Source organism: Pleurodeles waltl, chromosome 3_1 (assembly GCF_031143425.1).
Source record: "Pleurodeles waltl isolate 20211129_DDA chromosome 3_1, aPleWal1.hap1.20221129, whole genome shotgun sequence".
In the NCBI taxonomy this organism is placed as follows: domain Eukaryota; kingdom Metazoa; phylum Chordata; class Amphibia; order Caudata; family Salamandridae; genus Pleurodeles; species Pleurodeles waltl.
The window spans coordinates 1837991638-1838009617 of NC_090440.1; the positions used below are offsets into that span (position 1 = coordinate 1837991638).

Here is a 17980-nt window from a genome sequence, read left to right on the forward strand (position 1 = left end):
GGTTAACTAGTTGTTTTATAAGAGGAGAGAAGAAGGACGTCAGAGGGATTTTTTTCCAATCCTAGAGAGATTTAAACTATATGCTTATTAAACCCTCATGAGGTTCGGAGTTTTATCTCACACTAATTCGCAATCAGAGGTACATATTTTATCTCACCAGGTTCCGTTTTAAACTAATTCATTTTCTTGTTGCATATCCCTCCAGGGTACTGGTTTGTTGATCTTCCCAATTGTCCCTGTGATTCTGTCACAAAACAGACCATGTTGCACTTTATGCTATTTTGTGGAATGTACTTTGCACAGGAAGCTCTTTCTGGTCCTGGTTCTCCATGCAGCCAACTGTAGACAGAAAAGGACAGCCCTAATGATGTTGCAAAAGTTGGATACCCTCCAGATTTGTTATGCAGTGATTAATTTAATCAAATGTGCATTAGCCATAAGGAAAAGTCATGGACAAGCTTTAGACTCATGATACGTTCCAAACTTAGGAATGGCCCTAAATGAGATATTTTATGTTTTTAAGCATTTGTATACTAAGTTTTTATCAGTTTTTAGGACTTTTTGCCATATTATGTGAATTGTGCTTTTATGCCTGAAATCTGTCTGTATAAATTTTCTTTGATTATGATGATGAATGTGGCAGACTGATCCAACCAGAACTGTATACCTGGTAAAATTCAATTTTCAGTCTAATCACTGTAACAGAATGCATTTTTTTGAGTGGTTAGCTAGTCTGCTGACTGGTTTAGGGATCCTGTGAATAACAACTAATTACAGAGCCTGCACCACAAGATATTTTGTTCATACAGTCTTACATAGTGAAGCATTATTGCCCTCTGCATAGTGTGTTAACAGTGGTTAAATCCTTTAGCTGAGGGTCTGTAAATAGATGTCAGCAGCCAAAAGTATGTGACCAATAAGACGATAAGCCTTCATCACCCTAGTGCGCACAGAACTTTGTCTGAAAATCATACAGCCATCACCAGTGTCTTGTCCACGCCTCACACTTTCACCAACCGTACAATGCAGACAACAGTAGTTATCACCGTTTCACAAATCATCTGCGTTTACGAATTGTAATACTATCAGCGACAGTGACTGTGCAGTAGTTATGGATCGGTCTCACTTTTAATTGAAAATATTTTTTTATTTGTTAATAACTTGCTGTCGTTTGAAAAATCTGCACACAATTTGTATAGATAATTATAGCAAGTGGCTAAGTTTCAGAATGCCCAGCTCCAATCAGCTCTGTCTACGGTGGTGGTGGTCAAAAAGGCTGATTTTACCCAGTTTAACTCCCAAATATTTTTTCTCTGAAAAGAATTACGACAAACTTAGCATGAAACTCGAACTTTATTCAGAATATAAACTCATTGTGATTTGGGGCCATCCTGTAAATACGTTTTCAGATATTTGTGGAACAAAAAGATTGGCGTAGGCTTCAAAGGATTATTCTTTTGCCTATTGTGCCTGTTATTTCACAGACTGTCCTTGGGCCTGGAAATGCAGGGTTCACAGGCCCATACTTTAAAACATAAATGAATCCCATTGGCTGAGGAACTCTTTTTCCCATTGTCTGTTGGGGTTCCATGGACCCTGTAGCCGATCAATGATTCCCTCAGTTGAAGGCAGCATGAAGGGGGGATGGGTGGCCATACAGAAGGCTTCTCTGGATATTCAGAGCACTTCAGAAAACGTCTTTGGCCAACCCCATTGCACATAGCTGAAACCAGTGTGCCAACAGCTGTGCATAGCTAGGGCTAGCCTTACTAGCGTAGTACTTCACTCTGTTCAGCATTGAGAGTCCTGGTCATTGTGGAAGTACCAGAACTGAATTTATCAGACTGAGGCTCTGGTCACAAAGTCAACATGTAGTAAGTGTGGAATTACATTTTTTCGCACCCTAAGGAATTGAACAGAAATAATAATGACCAAGTTTTTTTTAAAGTCAATCTACTCACTCTCCCACTATTTACAGAAGCATTCTTTTGAGTGTGGGAATGATAAAAACTTTGATGTGGTCTCTCTTCTGGAAGTCATTTGTAGCTGAAAATCCACAACTGATCTAGGCGCCTACTAGGCGAAAAAGCTGAGAAGTATTATGCTCCAAAAGGGTTTACAATGACAGCAAGAGCACTGTTTTGTGAAGAGGGTACATACATTGCAATTCTCCAAATTTAGATGAGAGACTTCTTATTTTAAAGTCAAAATTACATTGTTTAAGCTTGCTCCCCTTAAACCTTTTTCCAATTTACTATAAATTAATGGAAACATTTAATTTTGCTAATTTTTTTGTTTTGAACATTTAAAATTTTCCAGAATATTGGGATGTTTGTAAATACATATGTATTAAGCAATGGCATTCTTTGTTTAATATGAGTCTATGGACTATTTGCAGTGATTTGAAGAAGGACTTCCTGTATTCCAATACATTATTTGCATCTGAAAATGAGCGTTTAGGAAGGGCTTAAATTCTGCTTGTGGTTTGTAATTGTGTTTTTAGAGAACTCAGTGTAATAAAATTGTTAAAGGTCCATTGACTCAACCCATACAGACACTCAGACACCCACTCACACACTGATACAATCACACAGCCACTCAGATGACATGTTACAAATAGTATCCCTCATTAGTAGTACACAAAGAATAGTAATTTACCTTATGCAGTACCTTAGTATCTTTCTTTAAGTCTCAGAAATGTTTACGAATCACACTCACCGGATGATATCCTCAATGATGTCTTCAGTGATGTCATTTGAGATGTCATCAGTGCTGTCACTGACCATGCATGAGTGAGGTAATATGGGAAGTCATAAGCAGTGCATTGTGGGGATGTAAGTTATACTTAGCTCAGGTAACTATAACTGCTGAATTTCAATGGTTTTGTGCATGTGACATTGCAGCCTAACTATAACATCTTTGTAACGTTCGTTTTTTTTCAGTGAATTTGTAAGTTGTTTTTAATTCTATTCCCTAACTGTAACGCCCCTAGAACTTTTGTTTTTTTCAGTGAATTTCTATTTTTTTATGTTATTTCCTAACTATAACGTCCCTGTAACTTTTGTTTTTTAGTGAATTTCGAAGCTTTTTTCGCCATTTTACTTCCTAATTGTAACCTGTAATCTTTCAGAGTGGGTGTGTAAGTGGCTGTAAAGTCAGTGAGTGGGTGTGAGAGTGGTTGTATAGGTCTGTGACTGGCTGTTAAGTGTGTGTCTGAGAGGGTTTCTGAGTAACTGTGTTGTGTGTTCGTGGGTTTGTGAGTGGTTGTTTGCGTTTGTGAGTGTGTGAGTGGGTTTGTGAGTGTCTGTATGTGTCTGTGAGTGGCTGTACGGGTATGTACTGCGGGTAGAGAATGGGGGCAGGGCCTCTGACGAGCTCTCAGCAATCCCATTGTGTGGGACTTACTGGTATTAATAGGAGGGGTACTTGGTCCCCAACAACCCGCAGCATCCAAGGGGACTTCATCCCCCAAGGAGCAGTGTGCCAGGAGGGTTGTTTGAAGAAAGGTGGAGAAAGAGAGAGGGCTTCTGGTGAGCGCTCAGCAATACCACTGTGTGAGACTTACTGGTGGTAACACGAGTGATTCTTGACCCCAACAAGTCTCAGCATCCAAAGAGACTTCATCCCCTAAAGAGTAGTGTGCCAGGAGGGTTGTTTGCAGAAAGGTGGAGAAAGAGGCACAGCTTCTGACGATCTTTCAGCAATCTGCTGTGTAGAACTTACTGATGGTAACAGTAGGAGTTCTTGGCCCTCAACGACCCTCAGCAGCCAAGGGGAGTTCATCCAACAGCAAGTAATGAGCCAGGAGGTGCCTTTGCTGAGTGGTGGGGAAAACGGGAGGGGCCTCAGACGAGCTCTCAGCAATACCTCAGTGTGGGACTTACTGGTGGTTACAGGAGAGGTTCTTGGCCCCCCATGACCCTCAGCAACAAAGGGGACTTCATCCTCCAACCAGTAGTGCACAGGAGGTGCGTTTGCAGACTGGTGGAGAAAGGGGTTGGGGCCTCTGATGAACTCTCAGCGAAACGGCTGTGTGGGACTTACTGGTGGTAGCAGGAGGAGTTGTTGGCCCCCAACAACCCTTAGCAGCCAAGGAGACTTCATCCCACAACGAGTAGTGCGGCAGGAGGTGCATTTCCAGAGTGGTGGAGAAAGGGAGCGGGGCATTCGATGAGTTCTCAGCAATACTGCTGTGTGGGAATTACTGGTAGTAACAGGAGGGGTTCTTGGCTCCCAACGACCCTCAATAGCCAAGGGGACTTCATCCCCCAACTAGTAGTAAGCCAGGAGGTGCTTTTGCAGAGTGGTGGAAAAAGGGGGAGGGGCCTCCAACGAGATCTCAGGAATATCACTGTGTTGGACTTACTGGCGGTACCAGGAGGAGTTCTTGGCCCCCAACACCTTCCAGCAGCCAAGGGGACTTCATCCCCCAATGAGTAGTGCGCAAAGAGGCAAGCCTGTAGAGTGTGGAAAAAGGGGGTGGGCCTCCAATGAGGTCTCAGCTAGGGGTGTCATCCATTCCTCTTTTGACATTAATTCAGCCTTGGGCGAGGTCCCATGGCGACCCCAGGACCAAGTCTAGGGTCTTAGGGTATACATACCCTGCCCCCTTTTCTTTTCATTTCCATTAATTTTTAGGACTTGGCTAAAGTGGGGTTTTCTCGGCCCCCACTTGACAGATCACTTCAAAACTAGCCATGCACAACAAGATCCTAGAGGACACTTCTTTTGATGTTATAGTTAAGCGTGGTACTAATATCTAACTTTGCATTTAAGGAACTTAGAAATTCACAGAAAAACAAAGGTTAAATGGACATTATAGTTTGTTGAAAATAGTTAAAACTTACCATTTTAAACTATCAAAGTCACTGAAATTTACCAGTTATAATTGTGTCAAGTAACAATTACTCATACCCTAAATTAACTATAACTTTCGCCCCCGCCATGCACAGTTTTGTCAACAATGGTGCAATTTCAAATATTGCAATGATATTGTACGAGGATGGCAGATTTATGACGCTGAATAGCAATATTGTGGTTTCAAAGAACTGCCTTTTTATTGTTCTTGAAACAGTTTAAACGTTAAGTATTATATACAAAGTTTGTGATGTATAGGTAGGTTGTGGGGTTGTCCTCTTGTTGACTTCTTGGCTCGTCTTCCCTTCTTTCTTCCAATACCTCGCGGGGAGCGTGGAAACACAAAAGAGAATAGATACGGTAAGTGGGGAAGAGGTTTAGGCTTATTCTTTCTTATCTGTTCCCTTTCTCTCTCTCTCTCTCTTTGTCCCTGTCTCGGCTGTCTTCTTGACTCCTTTATTCCTTTCTCTTGGTTTTCTCTCTTCTGATTCTCCTGCCAGACTTCCTTCCTACCTTTTCCCTCTTCTGCGTCCTGAGTATGTCTTCTTTATTATTGACTGTGGGTTTTTCCGTCTCTCTCTCTCTTTCTCTCTCTTTATTTCTGTCTTGAGAACTTAAATACACTTTTCCGCTGTCTTCATCCCCTTGTCTCTTTTCTGCGTATGCTCTATCTTCTTGGTGCCTTTCTTTTACCTTTCTTTTATATACGTAGATATAATCTCGCTTTCTTACTCCGTCCCCTTTACCATACCCTTCAGTGCTCCCCGTCCCAAAGTGCCTGTTTCCCTTCTCCCCTCCTTTCCCCACTTTCCTCCACCTCCCGCCTCCCTTCCCCGCTCTTTCCCCGCTCGCGTCTCCGTACCTGGAGAGGCCACGCTTCTCCGGAAGCGTGGCGGCTCAGGAGTAGGCTCCCCGGGGCCAGCGGTCTTCAGGTCTCCTCCGTGGCTCCTCTGCTCCCGCCTGCTCCGTTGTCACCAGTTCCGGGATGTTTGCACTCCAGTTCGCCACTTCCCTCGGCATAACGGAAACTCCACTTTTAACCCGCAGTCGGTCCCGCGGTTGCTGTAACCAACCAACCAAAGCGTCGGAGTCTGTAGTAGTCACCAGGTCATCCGTGGCAGAGACAGCACAAGCAATGGAAGTGTGTGGGTCGGATCAGAGCGACCCATCACAGATGTTATCAATGATGTCAAAGAACACATCATGAGCGAATTTGGGACATTTTTAATAATATATGTTTTCGACCGGTGGGGTGGGGGTCTCTCTGGCCTGTCCATCAGCCCTAGGAGGACAGGGTATCCCTACACGGCTTCCTTATATCTTTTTTTTAATGTTTTCCCAGGACGAGGGAATGCGTTCTAAGTCTTAAAATAGCTATGGCCAGATCGTTGTTGATGTGGTGGCAACCAATCAGATATTATCTCAAAATCTGCTGCTCCTGCGATCCTCCACTGTGGGAAATATACAAAGTTTTTGAGCCCTAATATTTTAAAAACTACTGAACGGATTTAAAATAAATCACAAAAAGCACTCTTTCTATGCCAAGATCTAGCTTTCTGCCAAATTTGGCTTAGTACCCTTCAGCTGTAGCTGTGTTTAATTTTCTTATGGAAAAATGAATGGCGAAAACACATTTTGGGACTCCCCCCTTCCCGCCCCCATTAAATCTTTTTAAAAAAGATATAAGAGGGCAGGGTAGGCATGCCCTGCCCAACTAGCCCTTATGGAGGGGGGTTTCCATGGGGGCCTGGCATACATCTGAGAGAGGAGGAGGGCATGTGACCCCCCCTTCCAGAGCTCTCTGAGGCACTATGGACCCATCCTCCAGTGCCCTCATACACATTTACAGGAGATGGGCCCCGCTCCCAGCCCTCTTAAAGCCTCAGGCACCTCATCCCCAGGGGCCAATATTTAAAAAAGAGGAAGAGGCACGCAGCCCCTCTCCCCAAACTTCTGTGAGGTTGTGGGAACCCCAACCCTGGAGCAGCTATTTAATTACAGGGGAGTAGGGCACACAGCCCCTTTCCCAGGCCTTGAAAGGCCCCAGGGACACCATCCCTGGGGTCAGCTCACTGACTGTGTCCTGAGGAGCCCGTCTCCTGGACACTGTCTCCCTGCTTGTGAAAGTAAACTTGTTAGTTTCCACCTGGCAGGAGCTTTAAAAATGATCTTGCCAGGTGGGAGCTGCCATTTGTTTACCTGACTTGCAGTGGGGCATGAAGTATAGTTAACTTAGGGCACGAGGTATAGTTACTTGAGATTACTATAACTTGCCAATTTCAGTGATTTTTTTAGTTATGTTGTCATTGAAATTTTCACCTAATTATAACATTACTTCAACCTTTGATTATTTCAAGTAATACATATATATATATGCAGGGTGGTCTGGCCTTCGTGGGTCTCCCTACTCTTTCGTACTTAAAATGCCTCACAAATATCAAACTTTAGCTAAATTTATGCGTTTTTCTCACTTTTTGTGAGGGCAAATTCTGGAATCTGCAGGGATCAGCAAAATTCTTACCACCCAACTTCTCCCTATGAAAGATTGCACACCACTCGTGTAAATTGTGCAGAAAATATGCGATTTTAGCGAATGTTTGAGTTTTGCATTCAGCCTGGACGAAATTTGTGTTAGGCAGCATAATTAGCAGATGTTTTGGCAATTTCACTGTACTCTTCTTAAGCAAATTTCCCAAATTAGTCTTCCATGTCACATTGCCTAATTGCATTCAATTTGCTGTAAAAAATTACTGCAAACATACAACTCTTGGTAAATGCAAATTTTGCAAGTGCAAAGGAACAACCTGAACAACATAGCATGAGTTGCTCTTCACAGTTATTTTTGCACTGTTTCTTTTAGCCTTAAATGCCAGATTTGCATTTCACATAATTGTACTTAATTTTACCAAATGTTGCAGTATTATGCAGTATTCTGCAAAAGCAAAATCATGCAAATTTTGCATATCCCTTATTTGCAGAATATTCTGGGTGAGAAAAGGCATGGGCAACAATGCAAGCCCGAAGGTGTCTAAATGTAAGGAATATCTTGGATTGTTAGGTTTACCTGGTTGGCAGCCAAGCCTGGACCCAAATTGCAGAGTTACCCACAGCGATTTCTCCATGTTGTGTTTTGGGGACTTTCCTGTCACAGGTCATAGACCTAACCACACTAGAGTGATACTGTTTATAATATGAGAAGTGTGAGGACAATGGGTAGTAGGAACTTTACCGCATAAAAATGCTAAGAAAATGCAGCAACACTCTAGCGAACGTTTGAGGTTTGCCAAGCACTCTGAGTAATAAAACATAGTGGGATTCCTACAAGTTACATCAACCTGGATTCCCCTAGGTGTCTAGCTTTCAGAAATGCCTGGGTTTGGTAGGTTTCCATGGGTGGCGGTTGAACCCAAGCCTGAATTGCAGGCTACCCACATTGCCAAAATGTTTCATTTTTCAAAATATGATGTCTCCATGTTGCATTTTGAGGCCTTTACTGTCGTGGGCACAGGTCCACCCACACAAATGGGATATTGTCTTTACTAGAAGAAGTGTGGAAACATAGAATAGAATAACATTTGTTTTTATGAATTGACTTTCTCTCGGTTTTTCGCTTCCAAAGTTAAGCCAGTGTGCAAGAAAGAACACATTTTGCAAAATGCACGCTGAGCCACATGATAATATGATAAACCCCAAATTCAGAGTTGTACCTATAACCACTATTCTCTGGGTCTGCATGCTCAATTGAAGACTTCATAAGTTTCATTCATGCTCATTTTTTATTCATTATATTTTACCATACTGATGTAAGCATAGCCGGTAAGCATAGTCGGTATACACTGAAAAATCTTTTTAAGCTGCTGCTCAGTTGTTGTCTTTCAGTATATCATGTTTTAGAACAACAAGTAAACTAGATATACCTGTAGCCAGAAGTGTCTGATCGACATAACGGTATGTTACTTTTGTTAATCGTCAATCCGAGCACAAAATTACAGGAGAAACCTAATGGTAGTTTTCTGGCTTATGTTCATTAGTTTTTTATTTCAACTGTTAGTTTCTTTGAAAAAGCATGAGCGATCTACAGAAATGATGACCCTTTGCTGAATTCAGAATGTCTTGTAGTTTTCAGAAAAGTATAGCTTTCTGGGTTCAGCCATTGGTTTCCTACTTGTTTCCACCACAAACTGCAAGTAGGTATAAACGGCAAAGCTGAAAGTAGGTAGGAACAACAAAAAATAGGAACAATTGTCTACCATTTAGAAAAATGCAAAACTGTAGTTTAAAAAGTGTGTTTTTACAACCTTCCTTTTCCCTAAAATCTGGGAAGATGGCCATCTTGGCACAGCAAACCTTTTATTGATAGCATTTTTAGATTTAAAAAATAAAATAAAATTTTTTTGCAGTGCACCTTTTCCTTTTCGTCTAATGCTTTCACGTCTTCATATAGCATTGTATTTTACATAGCTAAGCCGATTTGGACATCCCATACAGTATATTAATTGGTGTTATCATTATGAAACTCAGTGATTTCATGTTATCTGCCACAGAGGGAGACAAGGCTGAGTTACACCTGCCAGAATTCCAGAATGTGGTCTGTGCACACTAATGTGATAAACCTATTTAGCCAACTGAGCTACCTCACTGATCTTCCAGATACAAATAAAATACCACCAAAGTGTTATTCAGTAGTGAAATCCTCTGCTCTCACCCAAACAACCTTCTACCGAGAAATGCTATGCTCCTCGTGCTTCCCTACTCGTCATTTAAGTTTAAGTTCTATGGCTAAAGCAGTACAGACAAGTGGCATGGAAGCCGCTCCTTTTGTTTGCTCAGCTGTTGCACTTGGGACAGTCTCATGTCCACTAAACCCAGATTTGAGAAAGCCCAGCAGTGGTGAAGTAGGCTTTCCAAACCGCAGCAGCGCTGGAAATAAACTGCACATAGTATAGATTTTTCTGTCCAGGAAAACAGATTGAGAGTTTGCCAGAAAACAATCAAGCTATTCATTGAAACTCAAAGAACCATTAGGTGCCCATCACGCCGCCAAGGATGACTTTTCCTCTTGCTCAGCATTGAGCCTCCTTGAGGTGGGAGGTGAAAGAGAGTTGATAATCCCAGTCAAAGCATTTTTGGCAGTGAACTTCAGAAGACAAACTACTTCTCAATGAAAAGAAACTTCTACATTCTGTTTTAGGCATACAACATTCTGCTGACACAGGTAGAAGCCACGTTGCACGTGTGCCTTTAGCTGCCTAGTTACAGCACCTGTCCAACCAACTCCACTATTTTTTAACAACATGTATGATTCGAACTACTTCTTTAAATATGTATTTATTTAGTTATGTGTGTATTAGTGAGATTTAAAAAGCACCATTTATCTCTTTTTGTTTATTTGAGAGCGCTGACAAAAAGGGAAAGTCCAGCTTGATTTTAGATGAGCTGGGGCCATAGGAGTGCAAATGGGTCAGGCAGGAAACCAATGGCTGTGCTGTATTTAGGTTTTGTGAAGTAAGCTTGAATAGTTAAGTTGTAAGGAGCTCCTTGAGTTCATGTAGTTAGGTTTAGCTCTCAGGTTGGGCTAAGAGCATATCTAAGAGTCTCAGTCTGTGAAACCCAATAAACTGTGTCCATGTTTAACCCTCTTGATGGACTTTTGATTGATCAGGTGGGCCATCAAGGGAGAAGGTTTCTGTTTGGGCTGTGGTGAGGAATTCACAGGACAATTTTTCTTTACAAGGACCATTTTTGAGTTTCTGTGATACAGTGGGATAAAAATAACAGTGCATTCGCCCATAGCATGGGCACAGCTAGCATACTCTGCCAATGGAAATTAACTGGCTAATCAGGAGGCTGTAGACAGTGCTTAATTTGTAAATAAAAACGTGCCGGTGCCCAGAGCTCACCTTTGAAACACCCGGCTGCTGCATTTAAATGTGCGCGCATGGAATACTAAGACAAAGTAATCCTAAAGCCATCTCGGGCCTCTTTGATCCATTTACAGCCACTCCCTGCCCCTTCAGCTCACTCTTGCAGCTTTCTGCTTTCTTCCTTTTTGGTGCTTTTTCGTTGTTCTCTTCTACGCCTTTCTCATATGTGTCTTTTGCTCGCCATAAATGCTTGAGGCAGAAAAATAAGTGCCGGCTCTCAGAAATAAGTGCCAATGCCAAGGATTGAAACCACCAGCTCAAATTAAATACTGGCTGTAGTTCACAAAAGTATTATTTTGTGACATTGTGTGAGAATTAGTTGTGCCATTCGGTATACTTTTAACCAAGGGTATTAAAACTTACTAACCACCTTCTTGGCAAAGGACTCCGATTTATAGAAAATGCAATAAATGTAGATCAATGATCATAGATAGCGAGGCATCTCTCTGCCATTTCCATATTTATATTTTGACGTTAGACAGTCTAATGTCAAAATATTGGAGTTTGCACCATTTTTTAGATGCGTGAACCTACCTTGCATAAATGAGATGCAAGGTAGGCGTTCCCATCTAAAAAATGGTGTGAACCCCTTAGCCCCATATTTGTCCCCATTGGCAAAATAAAGTACGGGTGGGAGGAGAGGCTAAATAATGTTGCGAAGCTTGCTTGCTCCATTATTTAACGCCTGGGTCAGACCAGGCTTTAGGGGACCTGTGGACCCATTTCTATGGTTAAACACCATGGAATGGGTCCACAGGTGCCCTATTCAAGCTCCAGGAACACCCCCACCCACACCCACACTAGAGGGACACTAGAGGACGGGGGACCCCATCCCAGCTAAGTAGGGTAAGTAGAGGTAAGTATTTAAAATACAAAATTAAAGTGCCATCGGGGGCCCAACTTGGGGTCTCCTGCATGGCACAGTGTGCAATGGCCATGCCCAGGGGACACTGGTCCCCTGTGCTGGCCATTGGGGTGGTGGGCATGACTCCTGTCTTTTCCAAAACAGGAATCATGTGGTATGGATGGTTTTGCGTCAGAAAATTATGGATTTTTTTGCCTCTAACCAGCCTAACGTAATTTTTTTTTACAAAATCCCCTTCTCCCATACCACCACCTCCACCCGGCTAACGTCATTTGTTTTGCGCTAGCCCACCCTTTGCACCGGCTTGCGCCATTCCATAAACAAGGCTCCCGCTGGCGCTCAGGAATGACACAAGCTGGTGCTAAACTTTTTCATGCAAAACTGCGTTAGTGCAGTTTTGCATCAAAAAGTAAAAATATGCCCAAAGAGCATTTTCTAACGTGCTGGGATTACTGCACCTCATTGGTCTCTGCCTGACACTCGCCAGATATACGTCGAGAAACTTGTGCAGGAAAATCGCAACATTCTGTGATCTGCACATCACAACATGGGAAACATCTGCTATTCCTCTGGTTAGTAGAACTGCCAATGACACCTACTAAATACTTCACTCCATGGTATTATTATTTCCCGGTTGCGATGTCACAGCATAAAAACCATGAAGCAAGAATTACCCCTTTTGTATGATGCGGGCTGCAGTCTAATGGTTGTAATTGAAGGGTGACACTATGTTGTGAATGTCCGTGAAACTCACTGAACAACAAACAGTAGGACAGCACAATTTTGAACAGTCTGCAATTATCCCTAGAAGTCATGGGGTCTGCTTTAGAGTTTGTCACATGGGTCAAAAACATGACGGATATCTCGTCTGCCACATTAGAAGTGCACTATATCATATGGTACGTGCAATAAGGCAGATGGGATATCCTTCACATTAGTGACGGAATAATCTCTTGCCAAACTCTAAATCAGGTCCAAGATCTTTTATCACCTTTAAATAATTCCTTAGCATTCATTACTCCATAATTATTGTCCTTGGGCTACAACGTGGATAAATAACTTTTTCAGAACCATGTAATATGTTTTGTTTTCATTCCTCTGGTGTCTAGCAAATTGAGTTTTGGACAAACGGCTAGAGTGAGAACCACAATCATCCCTATCAAAAATGTTGAAACTAGGCCTGCCCACATAATTTTTGTTTCTTTCCATGCTAATTCCTAATATCTTCTTTTCTCTTTCTTCTCTCTTATTTCATCTCGTTTGCTCTCTCTTCTTTTTCCCTGCTGTGTCTGTTTCCTTCAAACCTATGGAGCTAGAGATAGAGGCAGTGGTCACTGACTTTCGAAATTCCTGATTGATAAATGATCAGTCCAGCTCTGTTTAAAAAATAATTAAAATCGTTAATTAACTAAAACAGTGGGATTTTGGGATTGTAACTGTTTACAGCAAATTGAAAAGGGAAATTCCTATAAATAAAGAAGGAACTAGATTACATATTTAAAATGTAAATAGTTTTAAAACAATATATGTGTACTAATTTAAATGTAATTGGCCTTTAGAGAAAATGTGAACATGTGATATATTCATTTTTACAGAACCCCTGCCTGATAAAAATGCCTCTGTAAATGGTCATTTGATGGAGGAGAAGATTTCAAACAATAGGATGCCTCAGGAGATGGAAACACCCAGCTGCTCTGACAGCATCACCAGACCATTCTGTACGTTCCGAGATGCCTGGGTGGCGTACTATCAGCAGCCTGTGTTCCTGGCTGGAATGGGCCTTGCCTTCCTCTACATGACAGTTTTGGGATTTGAATCTATAGCCACGGGCTACGCCTTCACACAGGGCTTGAGTGGCTCTGTTCTGGGCATTCTTATGGGTATCTCGGCTATTGTTGGCATCTTAGGGACTGTGGCCTTCACCAGGCTCCAGCGCAGCTACGGACTGGTTTGGACTGGGATTATTTCTGGAATAGCTCATCTCTCCAGTCTGATGTTATGTGTAGTGTCTGTATTTCTTCCCACACACCCCTTGGATGCATCCCTGTCTTCACTAACTAACACCACCATCAAGTCGTTAAAAAACATTTCATCAGGATCCGGTTTTCTGGATGCAATAACTGAAGTTAACCTCACAACAGGAATGGAGAACTTGATAGAGAGTTCTAGCGTTGCAAGTGAGGGTATGAAGATGAGCCCCTACTATGTACCCTTTCTATCTGTTAGCTTGTTGTTCGCAGGAATCATTGCTGCTAGAGCTGGTAAGTGTTTTCTCCCCTAAAATATGATTGTGTCTCAGCATTAATGTCATACTGTTACATGTGACATGGTATCACTGGAGCGTTGGGAAAATATAGCTGTACAATACAATGATGGACTGGTATGCTAGGAACTGAGGGAAATGCAAGAATATAGAACCATAGAATAACAGGAAATACGGTTTAACCCTCCCTTATTTTGAAGGTTTAGGAGAGAAATTTACAATAATACTTTGATGTCAAGCCCAGCTAGCTCTTGTACTTCTACAACTTGTCAGAGGGGTGCTGGTTCTTACTCGCTTTCCCTATTTTTAAAGGCCTCTGATCTGGGACAAATGTGACAGAATACGAGTGAACCCCTTGGACTTCCTGCAGATAGTTGCGATAAGGACTGGTCTTTGGAAAACCATAGAAGTTTTAAGTCTCTGGTGGAATGACCATTGATCTGCTGTATAACAGGAATCTTTGTTGACTGCACAACATTCGATCGCTAAAATTCCGGGAAACAAAATGTCCAAGGGAAGCGTGTTGGTGTGGATCACTTCCTGTATAAATAATGAAGATTGATGGAGGGATGCCAAATTAGTTGATGATATCAGTTGCCATTCTCGAAGTCCTTCTCTCATTCAGTTTATGAAGAGGGTTTTCAGTACATCAGAACAACTGGAATGAAGTCTCAGAAGCACAATACGCTATTTGAAGAATTTAGTCATTTAGTGCCCGATTATATGTTGGACAGAGTGGTATGCCCTGGTGGGATTCTGCTCCACCTAATTATAACTGGCCTGGTGTTCTTGCACCCAGATTCCCTTATGCGGACACCAGAACTGATTATACAGGGCAAAAAATCAACCAGTAAAATTGCTTTAGGCTTGGGGCTGTAAATGCAACCCAGCCAGGAGCCTACTTCTTCCTACAACATGATGTAACATGTAATGCTCCCTACTTTCATACCACATCCTCTCCTGAGCAATTGCTTCCCACCCACTCCAAGAAACCCCACTCTGCACCAACACCTGCCATTTACTACCGGCTCGGAGCGGGCAACTGGGGCTTCATTATAGATTCACTAACTTAATATGTAAGTGTTGAGGAGCTAAAAAATACCTTGTGGATAATATTTTCCACTTTTAATTTGTCCCTTTACTTTTGCGCGATGCTTTGCCATCAGAGACTCACCAGAGCTAGTCTGACATAATCCTGTTCATCTAACACTTAAGGGCGAAGTGGTGCTTAGTCCGCCCCTAAGCCACTTTGCACGAAACTGCCCATATTCAACAAAGGGGGCTATTATCTTTTTATTTATTTAGTTACATTATCAATTTTATATGAAACGAACAAGACCCAATAGCGAGCTCTTTCCACAGAACCGTTTCATATTGCATAAAGAGCAGTTTACACGAGTTTCAAGATCAAACAAATAGTTTCATACATGCTTTTGAAAGGTTTCATGAAACAAAAAACAGGAAACATAATCTAGACCTGCGGTGTACCTTGACAGTGTATCTTGGCCCTTAACCAAAATGGCTGCCAAATAGTCACCCAGTAGTCAGAAAGTTTGATTACATTCCTTCTTTCAAGACATATTTTCTTGGCTATCATTCATGGTCGAGATGAATGGAGTACCGTGCGTAATCAAGAGATAGACGTGCCTTTTAAATACAACTGCAAAATACACGTTTCAACTTTGTTTTGCTTGGGAAGACGGTGTACTAGCTGTTACAATGTATTGTCATAAGAACTTAATAATAGGAATACTGACTACCACTACTAATGCCCTCTTTACAAGCCACTTGGTTAAATTGCGATATGTGCGATAACATATTACCATTTTTGTTATAAATATTGCCCTTTAAACCTGCTGATATTTATTGGAGGATGCCCAGTACTTACTAGAACGTATGGATTATGATACAGTAAACACCACAATATGCATGTTATTCCCCCAAAACTTGTAATTTGGTGGTATCAGTCGCATCCAATAAATTCTATCACGGCAGAGGCAAAATGTACTGCATGTTATAAATATCACACCAATTACTGCTCCACTTGTAATGAGGGCCTATCTAGGTTAATTTCTGCTAGAAGAACCTATTGGGAGGCATGTTTGACGCAGAGTTGTCCTTTTTGTCCATTTGTCTACCATCATACCCCTTTTTGAGATTATCATTTTAAAGATGCTGACTCCCTAGTAAAATTTCTGAACCAATCAATTATGCCCCGTTGCCTTCTTGCATTGTTTGTGTTTTGCAAATGCACTTAAGTAATTTAAGAGATTATAGAAATTCAATTTACAAACGTTCCAGTTCTGTGAATATACTTTGCTTTGTCATTGACTCGAATCTGGAGCAATTAAGCATCTAAATATGACTGCTGTGGAAGTTAATAGCAAGTTATAATGGAAATTCTTTTCATTACAGGACTTTGGTCTTTCGACCTTACTGTGACCCAGCTGATTCAAGAAAACGTGGCTGAGTCGGAGCGCGGCATTGTCAATGGCGTGCAGAGCTCCATGAACAATCTCCTAGTCCTGCTGCGCTTCATCATGGTCATCATTGCGCCTGATCCTGAATCATTTGGCCTGCTTGTGCTCATTTCAGCCTCCTTCGTTGCCATGGGGCACATGATGTACTTTCGATATGCTCAAAAGACCCTGGGGAAGAAGCTCTTTGCTTGTTGCTCTCGAGAATCATCAATGCCCCCAGAGGTACAAGACTCGGAATCAGCTCGAATGTGAACATGTTTTGGGGTGTCCCACCCTAAAGAAATCACGTTTTCAAAGTGTTTTATGGAGTGGGTTATTTTTGTAATGATTGTTTCTCCTGACCCAAATTTTCAGAAAAGTTTGATGAATCCTTTCAATACAGCTTCATGACGTTTTCAATCTATGACTCTAACCATCAACCCTTACATAGCACCCTGTAAACTGGTGCAACTGTGCAGCACAACAATAAGAGACATGACAGGCTCTGTGCGTTTGCAAGCAGCTGGCATGAGTCCGTGTATTCTCCCTGCAAAACAATTATTAACCACGTGGCGCTGTGCTCGGCTTCAAGAGGCTCATGAGTGCGTGCGTGCATTGCCAGGGAGTGGTCGGCCACACAGTACATTCCTCTCAAAATTTCTTGTACTTAATCAAAATACCATTGCAATAAAACGTCTTTAAATTCAAACATACGTCTTCTAACTTCGTGGGCCTCCGGAATTTATGCAGCAACTGGTACGGGAGGATCCGTCTCTCGGTTGAAATGTTCCCCAGTAGTGAAAATCCAACTTAGGACTCTTCAGTAGGAGCTCCTGACGGAGTTTCCTGACAGGGCTAATCCACAAACTCTGGTGACTCTGGGTAGTCGAACTCACCCATATCTCAGTTGCTCATGCGATGTTCTGGTGGCTCATTGAGTCACACAGGCTGGGCTGGCTGTCACTTATTGAAAATTGAAACATTTCTGGTGACTTGGTGGCCACTTCTCATGGATTTTATCATAGTGCCTTTCCAGCGAGTCACTCTGATAGGGTATCTTTCAAATTGGAAGTGGAACTTTGCACCCACTTATTGGTTCTGTATAATGTCCCAATCAACCTCTTGACTCTGGCTTTGCGGGTGTAGGTGGCATTGGCGTTATTGCATTCACACCGTTGACTTGCCTGGGTGTCCATAGGCTCAGGGGTCTATGAGTATGCACAAAGGATTATGGGGGTCAATCTGACCCTGGCGGTCACCGACCGCCAGGGCCAACGACCGCGGAGGCACCGTCAACAGGCTGGTGTTGCTTCCTGGGCCATTCTGACCGCGGCGGTAAAGCCGCGGTCAGAAAAGGGGAACCAGCGGTTTCCCGCCAGTTTTCCCCTGGCCCAGGGAATCCTACATGGCGGCGCTGCTTGCAGCGCCGCCATGGGGATTCCGACCCCCTTCCCGCCATCCCGTTCCTGGCGGTTTTTACCGCCAGGAACAGGATGGCAGGAACGGGTGTTGTGGGGCCCCTGGGGGCCCCTGCACTGCCCATGCCACTGGCATGGGCAGCGCAGGGGCCCCCTAACAGGGCCCTATAATGATTTTCAGTGTCAGCTTTGCA

General features: G+C 42.6%; 1 protein-coding gene across 1 annotated transcript in view; it reads left to right on the forward strand.

Moving 5' to 3' along the window:
- LOC138283623 (ferroportin-like) overlaps window positions 1-17011 on the forward strand; it is a 36800-nt gene extending 19789 nt beyond the window's left edge. The window contains exons 7-8 of the mRNA XM_069221561.1: window positions 13242-13907; window positions 16325-17011. Of these exons, the coding sequence (XP_069077662.1) occupies window positions 13242-13907; window positions 16325-16641 (983 nt within the window). The 3' untranslated portion in view covers window positions 16642-17011. The remainder of the gene's footprint in view (window positions 1-13241; window positions 13908-16324) is intronic.
- Window positions 17012-17980: the final 969 nt, after the last annotated feature.